Raw genomic sequence first — 15,893 nt, 5'->3', positions numbered from 1 at the left:
GCTCCATCGGTTGATAGAGCAACTCCCGATAAACCCTCAAAACAATGGTAGCGTTCTGATCAAATTCTATTTTAATTACTTTTTGTTTCTCATTTGTTTGTTACTGAATGAGCTTTCGGTCTGAGAGAATTCATTGGTGGGTTCTGTGGAACAGACCAATTCGGATTTTTGAGGATGAAGGTGTTGAAGGTATTCAAAATGCGAGAAGAACTTGTGAAATGGGTGGGACCTAATTAACGGTTCACAACCCCCCCCCCCATCTTTCTTTTTTGTTCTTTTTACAATTTTGTTTTTTCCTCCATCTTCATTGAGTTGAGGAGGTCGAAAGTTGTAGCAGTTTGAATGTTTGTAATTCTGTGATCATGTTCTTCACATAGTACAGTGGAAATTTAATAAACAGCATAACTTCAAATTATATTTGTGTTATTCGCTTAGCATTGAGGTGATTCACTGGTTTGGGATATTGATGTGTACCTTCTGATGTGTGAGAAGTAGAGTAAGAGAAGATTATTATGGGGTTTTGATGACTGCTGCTTGGGTTGATCATAAAGAATGTGAAAAGAAGTAATTGAAGGATGTTTCACTCATTTAGATTACTTAATTATCAAGCCATGGAAGATTAGCGGTGGAATCCCAAAAAATGAGAGAGAGAGAGAGAGAGAGAGAGAGAGAGGATTCTAGACTTATGGTATTTCGGGATATGAAGGAGAGGCTGGAGCTAACAATAGCAGTTGCCGCCTGCAGAGAAGAAATGCAGTGGTTGCCATGAGATCCTACTGGTCACCGCCTGTCATTGATACTGCCGCCGTTGCTCTGAAAGATCGCTGGTGGTCTAAATCTCACGATCTGGGAGAACGATAAATTAGGTCTTGGAATGGGTTAGAAACTTAATACAAAGGTATTTTTAGGTACTTCATATTTAATAAGGGCATTTTGGTATTTAAAATAAAATACAATTGGTGACATCAGCATATAAGGTATATTCCTTAACAGTCATTGACGGTAGGGGGTCTGAGAATAATTTGGTGAAACAGATGAGTGGTCTTATCATTGTAGCATTCTCCAAGGGGTGGTGTGATAAATTTCCCTAAGAAATATATAAAGAATATGAATTTAATTAGGAATTAAATGAACTTTTTTTGGTAGACCAACAAATATGAACTTAACAACAACTACCTAGCACAATTGGTTGGTGAGTTGTGGTATGCAAAAAACCCATGTTCACTAGGAGGTCTTGAGTTCGAATCTCCTAACTGTTACCTACTTCTCTCCCTACCTATCAAAAAAATATATATATTAGAACTTAAAAGACATACAACAAGTATGAACTTAAATAGAGTTAAATGGACAAGTAATGGACACCATTTTGTTGGGATTCTTGATAAAATTGAGGTGATTGGAATGAATGCGAATTTATAGTAAGTTGCAAAGTTGATGGCTAAATGATGGAGAAAGATGGTCTATTCAAGATTTACAATTACAAGCTTAGGCATAGCCATAAACATGCAAGGAGACATATCTGACTTTTTTTTTTTTTTTGGAAGACACATATGTTTGACTACTCAGGAACACAAATCAACACTGTCAATAAGAAATATAGGCTGGAATTTAAATTATACATTACAAGAATTTTATTTGTTGGGAAAAAGAAGGTTGGCAGGTTACGTGTAATCAACCAACGCTCACATATAGAAAGGGCAAAATGATTGCCCCACCCCCTCTTTGATGCCCCCAAGTGAGGATTCTAGCGGTCACAAAACCACCTATATATGTATCATGATATAGTATTAGAGGAGGTTTGATCGACCATCCATGTTTTTCTGAATTTGAGTAGAATTGCAATAGACACCCTATGTGTCTGGGACTTTGGGCATAAGGGTCAGATTGCTTTTCAATCTTCTTTTTTCCTATTCATAATATCATTTGAAAAAAAAAAAAAAAAAAAAAACCCTCTAATGTGGTCAATCGGCCAGAGATGGGAACCCACACCCCTCTGCCTCACCTCACCGAACCACATCCACCCTCCATCCCCATCTCCCTCCCCCCACACCACAGGGCTGCAATTTCTTGCCCTGCCGCCCCCTTAACCCCAACTCTGCAACTTGGGATTGGTGGAGCTTGATATACCATTATGATGTCAATTAATCCACTCTCCCCACTTCCACAAGAACTGGCCCAAGTCTATCAATGCTTTTTTTTTTTGCTTAAACTCGACTAGATAGAGCAAACTCAGTCGAGTCAACTAGGGATCGGTAGAGTCCAACCTGATCCAAAATCCTGCAACTCAAAGCCTTATTATTTTTTGGTAGAATCAAAGCCTTAACTACATCAAACTAAGCCTCAAGCTTTGCCTTGTTCAGAATTCGTCAATTCGCCAAAAGCCAACCCAGCCAATTAAGTTGCACTTTCAGATATAAATACATCTAGTGACATGGCTATTTAATGATGTACACCATGTCTCTCTTTAATAAGAATAGGGATTTGAAATGATACAAATTCCTCTTCATTCCATTGTGCTCAAAGGCATGCAAACAAAGAAACCTTACCCCTATATATAATAAATGATCGAGTTTTCCTTTAGCCATATGTAATGTTTTCATCATGTGTGAATTTTTTTATTGTTTTTAGTAAAATTATTTATGAATTATCATCCAATCATTGTATGGATCAGATTAGTGGATAAATATTGATTAGATGCAGGCTTGGTTGGATGAAACTCATTTAGGAGTGAACTTATCTCCATAATAGATTTATGGGCTTTAATTACCTTAATGTATAAAGTTTAAATTGGGTTTAATTATGGGAGCGTCCTAATTGTATTATGTTTTAGGGTTAGTTAGGTCCTGCTTTCCTTCTATATAAAGATAAAGGTAATTTACAACGCTATTTCTGGAGAATACTAGTATTATAGGAACACCCCCTCCCTTTCACTAAATTAGACTTAGACTTAGACTTCCTACCGTTAGTCTCTGTAAAAGAATATACCTTATTTACTGATGTCAACAATTATATTTTATTTTAAATAACAAAATACCTTTATTAAATACAATGTATCAAAAATACCCATGCAAACATCAACCAATAGATCTAGAGCTGTGGAGCAGTTGAGCAAGCGAGCCAGCGAAGATCTATTCCTTCCTCTCTTGCATTGGCTTGCTAGGACGAGGCTTGTTGACTCCACTGGTGTTATTGTGATTTTTGCGAAGATGGTTGGAGCAGCGGTGGAGACTCAATTGAAGAGGCTTGAAAACCAGGTCGACAATGGTGGGAGAGGTGCTTGGGAATATCTCTGTCTCGTTCGGATGCTTAAGGTTTGGCGTTCTGCAAAATTTTGAAGCATGGCTTGTCTATTTTGAAGGATCAAAAGAAGCGACCTAAACTCCACGGTGATGGTGAGTTTCGTTCTCTTTCTTAGTCCTTAACGTTAGGAACCACCTTCCATTGTTTCTTTCTGTCTCTCTCCTCTGGTCCAACCTCCCACTCCTCCTCCACTCCTCTCTCTCTCCTTATTCCTTAAATTAAATCTTCAGTTTTGTTGTTCGATTAAGAACCAAGCACAAAAAATAACCACGGCCGCCGACACAGCGGCCGAAGCTGCAGCCCTATGTTTTCGTGAGAGAGAGGATGAGAGATGTTAGGTTTAAGGATTCTGGTTGAAACCCAGAAGAATATCGACAAGGGACCAATCATCAATAAAGTTAACGTGATCAAAACCTCTCCTGCAACTACTAATTCGTCGTCGGTTGCTTCGGCACCCACTGCCTAGACAAAACTGGCTTGGGTTGCAACCTGTGTCATTTATTGCTCTTCTTGGGTTGAATATCGTAAAAGGAGGTATGGGTAATGAGTAGAAGAGACCAAAAAACAGTATTGACTTCTCTTTTTCTCCTTCTATCTGTTTTCTTTTCCTTTCCTGAACATTTTTCTTTTGGATTTCTGGTGTTAATTGAGGAGTTTTTTTTTTTTTTTTTTTTTAACCCACCACGTGGTGGGGTTAACTAAAAAGGAGATTGGTTGGGGTGTGCCCTTAGTGTAATTCTGCTTCAAAAATTTATTATTACTGATCGGAGTTGCAGCAGAAGAAGCCTCTTAATGGCAGTGATGGGAAGTGAACTATTCATTGGCGATAGAACTAGCAACTCGGCTGGAACTCATCGGAATCACAAGTCACAAGTAGGGAGAGAAGGATAAAAGGAGAGAAAGTGACAAGGTGAGAATAAAATGGTATACAGAAACTGACGGTAAAGGTTCTGAGTTTAATTTGGTGAAAGATAGGGGGTGTTCCTATAATTCTGGCATTCTCCAACGGGTGGCGCTGTAAATTACTCAATTAATTATGCTTATAAGGTGACTATTGTCACAAGTTGTATAAAGAGGGAGTACACAAGACTGATAAGGACAAAAGCGCGAGCATTAGAGGAGTTTTTCGACAAGCAACATGGATTCAGGTATGGATACAATTGGTTGATGTATTATTAGAAAAAAAAGAGAAGAAGAAGATAGATTATCATATTTTACTATTGTTTGTGTTCTTTGATATGTCATATTGATTATTTTATTAATTTTTACACCACCTTCAAGGGCCATTGCTTTCGAAGGGGAGAGGGGGTATCGGGCAATGGATTCAGATCCTCTCCAACCGTTGAGACGCCCAACGCGGCATCCAATGGCTGGGAGGACCCAGAGACACACCAATACATGGGCGTGCACCCCCAGGTCCTCCCAACCATCGGATGCGCGTTGGGCATCCCAACGGTTGGAGAGGAATCTAATTCCTTAAGCAACAAGGGGAGTGTATTATTAACTCAGCCAAGAGGAGGAAGGGATGCTTTAGGACCCTAGGATGGTGGATGAACCCTAAACTACAGGTTTAAGAAGATTTTTTTCCATAAAAATGTGTGTTAGCATAACAAGAACAGGTCTACCTCTATATATTTAAATGGGTATTAACACATTTGTTGTGGTTTCTTAAATTTCATGCCTATACAAGGTTTCAAGTTTCGATCAGTATCTACAGAGTTGGTTATCCTTCTCAAAAAATGAAGATTTGAAGTGGTCCATAATTTACCAAGTACTCAATATAACTAAAGCATTCATGTACAAACCAATGTAAACGAAATATACACAAATGTCTTCATTAGTCAGTCTATTTTCACCAGCCGGCCAGTGGGAAAAAAAGTATGGGCTATTGCTACTTATTTCATATTTATTTTGTCCAATAAAAATTAAAGAAAATTAAAACAAAATTTTCAAACCTCAAAAAAAAATTTGTGTGATCATCAACATAACACGAAACAGAGCTTGAGATGTCTCTAAAACGACATAAGATAAACACGAAACCTATCACATTGTAGTTTCGCTGAGAGTCTGATCATCAACATAACACCAAATATAGGATTAAGACCCATCATCAGCTGAGTGACAATGTGGTCCATCCTTGCTAATTAATCATGATTTACCGGATTATGACTTCTCATCATTTTCATTAAGCTTTACCAACCAACAACCGTTACTACAAGGTGTTCAGCCCTCAAACAAAAAAAAATTGATATTAATACCCAAACAAAACAAATGAGTAAGCCGGCTGATGCTCTAAATGAATAGTCATTTTCAACCGTTGGGCAATTTCCATCAGCAAGATCTTTGGGCATTTTATGTATATATTATAATATGATTTTTTTATAATTAAAATATATCTTAATTACTTTTCAAATTAAACTGAATTTTAAATTGATTTTCTAATATGAAATTTATGTTCCATGATGAATGATGATGACTATGTTCAATCATTTTCTAGTAGAAAGAGAACGTGTCGGTGAGATTTTTTATTAATATAATAACAAGAAAAAAAAGAAACCTAGAAGACAATGTAGCCCTTACAAGTTACACCCATACACAAAAGGGATGAAATGACTTCCCGATCCCTGTAGATATTTCTCCATGCGCTCCCTTGCACCGGTGCCACACTACGGTCACTACCTATCAAGAACCTCTCCATAAAATAATTGAAAAACACAATATTTAGTATTTAATTTGATAAAATAATCACTAATTAACACGATACTCAATTGAAAAGGCAAACTAGACCTACATTTGGTGCTCTCATAATGATTATTATTTTTTAATTAATTTACTATTCCATTATAGTGATATCTTATGCCTCATATATATAGGACAACAATTATTAAAGTATTAACTAACAGGGTTTTAAAAAAGTCAAGATAACAACCACGAGCTTCACACTAATCACTATTCTATACATCAGCAAAGCTTAATTCCTTCCTATTAGATTACATAAGGATGGGGCCCTAATTAACAATTTATTAGAATGTACAACGAATTATTATGTCTTTTAAGGAAAATTAATGAATCAGATATAGCGCCTTAATCAAGTTACAACATGCATAAATATGCTTAATTAAAAAGATCGATTTGATAAGAGGAGTGTAAAATCATTTGCAATTGTTGCAGTGGTGCAATGAGCATCGGGTGGTCGAGAGCCCCTTAGGACTCATGCCCAGATGCTCTCAACCATCTGATACTCACCGCATCTCATCGCTCACTGTAAAGGATGTGAACTCGATAAGAGGAAGAGTTCATATGGAAATAAAAAAGGAAATAGCAGAGCCAAATGGAACCGGAGGAGAGGTGAGATGAAACCTACGCTAATATCATGCAAAATTCCATTCAAAATACTAACCTGAAAAGGGGAAGGATTCACAGATGTACAAGGGAAAAGGTTTTCCTACTCATAATCGATGTGGTTGTATTAACAAGATGAATTATGAAGACTGAATTGAACAAATAATGTAGTAATTGGGATTCATAATAGCTCCGACTGGTTGCAATGAAATTTAAAAGATAAAGAAGCCATTTATAAAAACCTAATTACACATTTTAAAATTGAATTCGTTGAATTCGTCTATTAAAACGTTCAATTTCTGTTTTACCTGTTAAATCTTGCATCAAACCGAATCCACTTGTTCATATCGAAAACGAACGATTTAACACCCTTAACTCTGGTACTAGAAAAACACATGTAGAAGTTGAGGTAAGTGATTTGAGTCCCATCATGGATTTAGGTATCTGTATCGATATCGGGTTGGATTTATTGCGTATCGATCACTTTTGCCATTGTTTTTTCAAAAAAAAGTATATTCTTTTACTGTTTTACCCCTAAAACGATACAAGTAATTGATCTGGATCGGTCAAGTATTGGTGTCAACCTCAGTCAATACCAATACAATAGACACAATATCAATACTTGAAACTATGGTCCCTATTAATGTATATTTCATACCCTAATAAGTTTCTAATATGAGTCGCATACGCCAATGCCTCCTATTGTCAATCTCTCTATCCTCTTTTCGATAAATGCCTTCAATTGCGGGAGAAGAGATAGATAGATACAATGAACACTAGAGTATGCTATGCACTCAGACAAGAAATTTAATCCCTAATAACTGTCTTTCCTAAACCATTTTTAAAATCTTAATTAAAACGTCAAAATTAGAAGATAGATAGTTTAATCTAATTTTGTGGGCCCCGATTTTCCGCAATGGCAGGAAAATCATAGAAAAAGAAAAGCAACTGGGGGGACATTCAAATGTCATTTCTAATAATGACGAGGGATGGATTTGAAATAACAGAGAAAGTGAATTGATTAAAAGTTAATGAAGGGGTTAATGTTGCTTTATCAACATGGGGTTAGCGGAAATAAATCATCACGGGCACGAATCCCTAATAATGGTCTTGGTCCACTGTTACTATACACCCAGCTCCAACGACCATCCATAGGAATATTCAATCCAAAGGTTGTTAGGTAGTGAATCACATCATCGTCCGTAGATGATATGATTTGATCAAGACGGAAGTGGAAACATCATACCACTTTCTGTGATTTCAAGCTGAGGACATAAACGTCCACTAAAGTCAAAAGCTTAGGCGTCGAACTCACGGATTTGAATATGGACCAATAAATCTCTGTATTCTAAATTACGAAATTAACCTCAATTCGTCAGTGATGACTTTTTCCAACCGCCAAGTACGCGTGAAATGTTCAAAGATTGAGAGAATGACCGACCATGCGTGGACTTTTCCCACTCTCAATTGAAAAAATAAAGGTAGTGGGTGATGCTGAACTTTAATTCAAACACACAAAGAAAACTTGAAACAATTTGGGCGGCACCATCATTCTACACCTAGGATTTTGCAACTCCCACTCCACCCAAAAAGTGGGCTATGTTTTGGTTTGGTTTGAATTGGTTTAAATTAATTAGTTTGGTTGAACATAGAAGTGCCATGCAGCCAGGTTGCGTAGCCCTTGTGTCCATACATAGGATGGGTGAAATAATTGTCTTGATACTTATGAAATAAAAAAGCGCACCTCTTATTGAAACGAATAAAATGATTATTTTAGATATGTAGGCTCAATCATAAATGAAAAATGTGATATAGAGGATGAAGTTTCATAGGAACTTAAAATATAATAGATGAAGTAGAGATGTGCATCTAAAGTGTGGTGTGATTGGTATACTCTTTTAAAAATTAAAATAAAAAAATAGTTATATGAACGGCTATGATGTGTATTGCAGAATATTAGGCAATTAAGAAACATCATATAGATAAAATCAGTGTAGAAATTGAGATTTTGAAATAGATGAGTGGTCAAATTATGAAGCATAAATAATGGAATGACTATATTAGAGTTGCTTTGAAATAGCTTCGACACATGATAAGTTACAAAAAAAGCCTTTTGAAGTGGCATGTTCATGTTCAACATAGCCTTTTGATGCTCCACTAGGAAAAAGTGATTTGACTCAAATTAAAAAATTTAAAATAATTAGGGGCAAAACTAAAATGACCCTAATAGAAATCGTGAGGAAAGGCATGAATAGTTTAAATTGGTCTTATATCAAGCATGACATCGAATAAAGTTTATTGGAGAGTAAGGATCCATGTAGCTAACCCATTTATTTGGGATAAGGTTGAGTTGTTATTAGTGAGTTCGATGAAGTTAAATTGAGTATGAGTAAGTCCAATTGAGTCCAGTCAATTATAGGAGGATTTTGAAATGATTCAACTTGAAATCGATGAGGATTGATTCTGTACCCAACTCCAAGATTTAAAACCATGATCCTCATAAAATAGGTCAATTGATATAGTCCCAATCTTTAAGAAGAAGAAGAAGAAGAAGAATACATATCAGTTTTAGAATTGGCCAACTCCCAATCCAGCCGGGCTGTTCATGGTTTAATCATAATGCCTTAAAAACCAGCCAGGGTCTGAGAAGACCAGCAAAAAATTCGGTTTGGTCCAACCGGTATAGGATGAACCCCACATTATTGGTACGTTACTGGGGGCTCTGGATTTTGGTCCGGAAAAAGGGTATTACTGTCATTTAGTATTTGTCACCATTTAGGAATTCCGACAAAAGATCTAAATACAAGATTCGAACGCACAACTTGGCGGAAAGAAAATCTGAAAAAAATAAGCGGGCCCTTTTAGGGTTTTGGATTTAACGACGTTAACTGACGCCGTTAATACCTGAGAATCCTATATATGCATTAATGAATAAATAAATAAATAAAAGCGATAAATATATATAAATACGAGACTCGGACGATTTGAGGTTGGGAAGGAAAAGTAGAAAAACTAGAGAGCGTTAGAGTGGAGAATTGGGGGCCTCGGAGTGTTAGTTGAGGTCGTTGTATCGCTCATAGGAGCTGGGAGATCTCATCAGATCGGCGAAGTAATGTAAGAAATCTGCTACATTTCTCCTTTTTATGCTTTAAACTGTTCTTGATCTGTTTGTATTTGTCCATACTGGTAATGTGATTCCATCGATGGGCGATTTCTCGTTTTGGGTGATTGATCTGAGAATGAGTTGGGTGTTTTGTTGCGTTTTATGCGGTTTTAATGGTTTCTGTGTGGATTTTTGGCTTGTTTGTTCTGTATATTTGAATGATTGTTGGCTGCTCAGCTGGTTTGTCTGTTGACTAGTTGATGTTTTTGTTCTCCTTTGCTTTAAGCTTTCGATGAGATTTTTCTGTTTTTATCTTACACTGAAATGTGGTTCGGTGGGACGGATTTTGGATTTTCCTTTTTCCTATTTACATAATTATTTTGTTTCTCAGACTAGATAAGTAGGCGAAGTCTTCCCTCTTCCTCCTTCCCCCTTCCCCCTGTCGAACTCGGGTCTTCCATTTTTTTGTTTGATTTGTTTGCTTTCTGCAAATGGACTTCGAATGATTGACATCCTATGTTATCTCTTTTATTGTTTTTTACCACAACAATAATATAATTTTTTGGGGAGTTAACTTCGATGAAATACCATTATCTTAAAAAAAATTTATGGCTCTTCTTTCATTTGGTGTTCTTTCTATTTTATTTAATTTTCTAATGCGGTGATATTGTGAATCTTCATATCTTATTTTCTAATGCGTGTTCAAGTGCTCTTTACTTGAATAGTATTCTGTTTGATTTTTAACGAATCACAAAAAGAAGACTAGGTAGAATCAGAAATAAAAGGGAAAGGATGATGCTTCCTTTGGCCTGATCTTATTTTCACCTCTTATTGTAAATTCGTAGTGGAGATTGTTTATATTCTAATGCATTCAAATCATTTGGTCCGGGCAGGTTGCTATCTGTAACAGTTTATTTTTCCACTTTCTTCTTCTTGTTAATAGTGTTGTTTTTGTTGTTGAAGTATGATTCTGTAAGTTGCTGACTGTAAAAGTGGAAGCTGAAACCAGGGTGCTGCTTATTGGTTATTCAAATATCCTATATTACATCTTTATGAATGTGTCGTTAGCTCTTCCCCTTGCATTTTCTTTCTGGTTAATTTATTGTGGTCATTTCATTAATGGAGCCAATCTTTCTTTTTTATTTTTTGCAAATTACTTTGCTGTGTGAAATGAAGTTTTGATATTCATCCAAAAAAAAAGTTTTGATGTTACCTGTCAATGTGGTAGTATGCTTGCCTCTCCGTGCAATATCGATCTTTTGGTCAAGATTTTTTTGTTCCTTGATAAATTAACTTTAGATATGTAAAGAATAAAAAATTGTCTGTGTCTAAAGTAAAGAGCTGTAAGGAAGATCTAACATTGCTACTTTGTTACTTTTATTACAATTACTAAGTTTGCCTACACTGCCATCAGTGCTAGTGTTTTGTTTTGTTCGTTCGTTTGTTTTTATTATTATTATTATTATTATTATTATTATTATTATTATTATTATTATTGGAACCTAGGAAAAAATAGTGTTTCATTGATTAAAAACATAAAAAAAAAGAGCAAGCCAGTGCATGAGTTTTCTGCTACTGCAGGGTCTGGGAGTGGGAGTGTACTTGTTTCATTGATAAAAAAGTGTACTAAATATGTATATGGAGGCAGTAGTGATATGCTAATGTTAGACTGACAGTTGTTTTCTGATGGATTTCTTAGTCCCGTATCATGTTTTAAGCATGTCTCAATGTACCTATATTTGCTACTCAAAGTTTCAAGGGCTATTTGTATTTTATGGATTAATTAACTTGTCACCATCAGCAACTTGCTACATCTTCGTTTGCTTTTATGTACTGTCATTATGAGAAACATTTTAGGAACTTTTGGAAAGATAATAAAGTATTGAATGATTGGATGTTCAGTACTGATTGATGGAAAAATTGTATAAAAAAGAAGATGAAGGTTTAACACAGAAATTTTCACATCAGAAGTTGCACCTTGTGTGATCTAGTGATAATGTAACAATCCCACATTTTCTCCTTTGCAGTGTAATGGGCAGGCAAATTGCAGAGACGTGTATGGATAAGGAGCCAGATCGTGTCATTGTTTACTCAAATGGTGTTGTGCAAAATTCAGATAATGACATTGCTCATAGGCTCCGTGATCTTCCGAAATCAGATGATCATATGAAGGGGAATCCAAAGTCTCAAGTTCTAGAAGAGATTATTGAATTAAAGGATTGTGATGTTAAAGAATGCACAACGGAAAATCCAATTGAGATCCCTGAGCTTCTTCCATTTAAAAGCTCATCACCTAGGGATGAAACAGTGAAATCTGAAGGTCAGAAGCCAAACAACCATAAAAAGTTAGGCTCTCCAGTGAAGCCTTCATCAAGATCTGATGGTGTTGGAAATATGCGATCAAGCTGTACTGTTCCTCAACCTTTTTCACTGGCAACTGAGAAGCGTGCTTCATGTGGAACTCGTCCTGCGGTGCCTGAAACTGCTGTTGCTGGTGGCATAAACAGACCATCTAATATGAACAATTTGCAGGCCTCTGGTACAGCAAAGAAGCCTCAGGTAATGGCTTCTTTTTCATTCATGCATTTTCAAGAATTTATCATGAGGTATGGAACTGTTCCTTGACCACCATCTGAGCTGAATGGTATGTTTTTTTCTATCATGCAATGATTGTGATTTACACATTGGTAGTGTGTAATTTTGTTTCTTCTAGTATATTATATCATTAATGGAGGTGAGCTGTAATTAATTCTCATTATGAAAGCAAGCAGGGTGGCATGTGCTTTACTGCTCATTAGCACAATTTTGCTTCTGACGTCATAATTTACTGTATACCATAGAATGCATTGAGGGAAACATGAAACATGGTGGAGAGCACCTTACTCTTGCCTTTCCCTTGATACATACCACAGATAAATGGAAATTGCAGTCCAAATGATCCTCTCCCTGCAATGCCTTTTTTTTTTTTTTTGGGGGGGGGGGGTGGATCTATAATCCCTTTCTCTCTCCATAACCTTTTACTTAGTTTGCAGATTTTAGGACATCATGAGCCGAATATTTTCATTTTAATATACATAAAAAGGTTCCTTGAAATACTTTGGGTTTTGAAATCCTAAGAAATTCCGTAATATTTCAGTTGGCTGCTCCTTTGGAAACATAGTCTGTCAAATTTTTTTGAGTGATGCTATATAGATTTTTGCTGATGTTTAGAGTTTTGTAATTATTTGCAGCTTAGATCATCGTTGGCATCTAGAAGGCCACTGCAACCTGATAACAAGAAACATCCTGATGAAGAAGATGTCTGCTCTGTTGCTTCCTCGTATCCTCTGATCCTAGCCAGCTTAAACTTAAAATCCTATGTCTTTCTTTTCCTTTCATTTCCTTTTGGGGCAGTTTTAAGTTGTAAAATTGGGGATACTTAACCTTGCATAGGACTGCTGCATCCTTTAGGACATTAAAATCCAGGATAACTGTTCCAACAGCTCCCGTGTTTAAATGCACTGAGCGTTTAGAGAAACGCAAGGAGGTATGTTTCTCGTTAGACTTTTGAACGTGATTATTGTGTAAAGTACACCATTTCTTGGTAAAAAAAAAATGTCATACTTTCTTCCATATGCAAACTTTGTGGTTGTTTACTTTCTTTGGTTCCTCTTTCAGTTTTACTCAAAGTTGGAAGAGAAGCACCAAGCGTTGGAGGCAGAAAGGACCCAATGTGAAGCTCGGACGAAGGTGCCCTACTTCCTTAAGTATCTCCAATAGTGGTTGCAAAATAATTCTCTTGTTCTTTTTCCTTCCTCTGTAAGAAATTTTTTGTTTGAAAAATTGTACTAAATTAAAATGAATTCTTTCTGGGGATATATATAGTTGACTTTGTTGAGTGTGTTTTGTGCATAATGTGGGAAATATTGAAACATAAGTTTGGCATATATATTTTTTTTTTGTTCTAATCTCTTTTTTTCCTTTTTTCCTGCTTGCAATGAAGCCTCATGTACTTCGTACCATTCTTTGGTAAATTTGTGTAAGGGCTGGCTATCCTCTTAATCCATCCCACATTTTACAGGAGGAACGAGATGCTGCTATGAAGCAGCTTAGAAAGAGCTTAATGTTCAAAGCAAACCCAATGCCAAGCTTTTACCAAGAGGGACCACCACCTAAGGTTGAACTCAAAAAGGTAAAAGATTAGCTATGTCGGTAGTTCTATAGGACTAGAGATCCATAGATTTTATTGGAACTACAGTAAAATATTTTTAATTTGTGCTAACAGAAATGCTATGCATTCTCTTCTTGTTCTTGTTTGTATACCAGTTGCCTACAACTCGTGCAGTATCGCCAAAGTTTGGACGTAGAAAAAGCTGCAGTGATGCGGTTGATTCATCTCAGGGAGATGACCGGAAAGGAGTTTGTGGTCGGGCAACTCGTCATAGTCTGGGTAGTTACAAAGAAGATACTAAGGCTACTAACAATAGCAGTCGAAGCACAAACTTGAGTTACAGAGTCAAAGATGGGCCTAAACAGGTAAGAGGGAGCACAAAGTCTGCTGCTCTCAAGACAACTGGGCAGACGAATGTGGACATCGCAGTCCAGTCATGAGTCATTTGGTGAGTTTTCTAATTTAACAGGGAAAAGTTGATACTCTTTCTTTGTTATTATGGGTTCTGAAAAGGTGCGTTGTCTTCTTGTTTGCAAGGACTTGTTGCAGTGTTTTGTGTGATATATAAAGTGTAAATTTTCTGTAAGTTATATTCACACAATATATATAAAGAGTTTCCACTTTTACTAAGTTTCAGTATCAGTTCTATACTGAACCAGGAGCATAGGTTGCGTACATTATAAACCTTCCCAGACCCCACAGTGGCGAGAGCTTCGTGCACTGGATACATCCTTTTTTCTAGTCCCAGTACTCCAGTTATGGGGAGTTAATGTATTCGCACTTTGAAATGAAATATACAACTGCGTAAACTTTCCAACTTACATACGGATAAGAAAGTTTTTAGCCTGAGAAATAGGATTGCATTTTTTAAATAATGAATGGTTGAGGAAAAAGTGCTATTGGTTGAGGGGCTGTTGGAGCGCGTTTACGTGTGCACTAGTGTGGAATTAGTTGCTTCTTGTCATTATGGTCAGCGTAATCACTCCAAGGTTCTTTAAGCAAAAGAAAAAGATCCTCACATGATGTAGTGAGACTTTTGTTGGATAGGTTTTTTGTTTCAGATTTTTTATTTGTCAAAATATCACTTTCACTTTCTGGGCAAAACATACTACAAATATAGAAGCAAGGTTGGTATTCAAAGAGGGACCCTTGCTTTGTGGTTGTTAATTAGCTTAGCGTTTTACATTCAATAAAGTTTGATTCCTGTCACTTTATTATTGTTTTAGCAATTTCTTGGTTGAAATGGTTGATATTGTTCTATTAATCTATTGATATTGGGAATACTATAGTCATTAAATCAATATGAAAACAGAACTATCCAATCTGAAACCTTGACTGTGCTTGGAATATAGTCTTTGCATCGACTCGCTGCCGCACTTCAGTTTCATGTTAGTGCAATGAAACCTGAGCTTTCCGTCCAGAAGATTTGTTGGTACTTGGTACTATGATTCAGATTAGATTGATTTCTGGGGATGGTAGATGTCTTTCTATTTTGAGCAACAGTTGAGACAACTATAGGTGAGAAATTCCGAGATTTGCCTCACTCTGGTAGCGTTGCTGGTGCTTTGTGGGCTGAATCTGAACATCCATCACTAATGCATGGGTGGTTGTAAGCCTGTACACAAGGTTAGGTCAAAGTGTATACGGTTTTAAATGAGAGTGTTAATCGGTTTGATTTTGGTTTAAACGGTTCAGTTCGGTTCGATTTGCATATTTTGATTGAAACCAAAATCGCATCATTTAGTAAATGGTTGCATTTTTTAAAACCGCAATCATTTAGTAAATGGTTTCGATTTCACGGTTTTAAACGATTTCAGTTTCGATTTATTCTATACAGTTTTGAAATGGTTAGCAATCAGTTTGCTAGTTTATTCGTATGTTTATTAAAATTTGTTTTTGGTGATAAACGATTCAATCTTGAGAATGTGAAATGTAAACCATTATGTTTTGTTAAAACAATCAAACAACAAAGCAAAAGAAAATATTTTGATAGAAAAT

General features: G+C 36.3%; 1 protein-coding gene across 1 annotated transcript; it reads left to right on the top strand.

The window, feature by feature from the left end:
* The first annotated feature begins 9,609 nt into the window (after positions 1 to 9,609).
* On the top strand, positions 9,610 to 14,525 carry LOC122088057 (protein WVD2-like 3). The gene is made up of 7 exons (XM_042657193.1): positions 9,610 to 9,756; positions 11,773 to 12,304; positions 12,976 to 13,064; positions 13,178 to 13,271; positions 13,403 to 13,474; positions 13,806 to 13,916; positions 14,051 to 14,525. The coding sequence occupies exons 2-7, from the start codon at positions 11,777 to 11,779 to the stop codon at positions 14,333 to 14,335; spliced, it is 1,179 nt and encodes a 392-aa protein (XP_042513127.1). The 5' UTR covers positions 9,610 to 9,756; positions 11,773 to 11,776; the 3' UTR covers positions 14,336 to 14,525.
* Positions 14,526 to 15,893: the final 1,368 nt, after the last annotated feature.

Source organism: Macadamia integrifolia, chromosome 9 (genome assembly GCF_013358625.1).
Source record: "Macadamia integrifolia cultivar HAES 741 chromosome 9, SCU_Mint_v3, whole genome shotgun sequence".
NCBI lineage: Eukaryota > Viridiplantae > Streptophyta > Magnoliopsida > Proteales > Proteaceae > Macadamia > Macadamia integrifolia.
The sequence above is the reverse complement of the archived record's forward strand: the minus strand, read 5'-3'. Positions and strand labels throughout refer to the sequence as shown.

Coding starts and splice junctions, on each gene's coding strand:
- LOC122088057 (XM_042657193.1), top strand. CDS start 11,777: ATGGGCAGGCAAATTGCAGAGACGTGTATGGATAAGGAGCCAGATCGT. Junction 13,272..13,402: donor GTTTAGAGAAACGCAAGGAG/GTATGTTTCTCG, acceptor TTCCTCTTTCAG/TTTTACTCAAAGTTGGAAGA. Junction 13,475..13,805: donor AATGTGAAGCTCGGACGAAG/GTGCCCTACTTC, acceptor CACATTTTACAG/GAGGAACGAGATGCTGCTAT.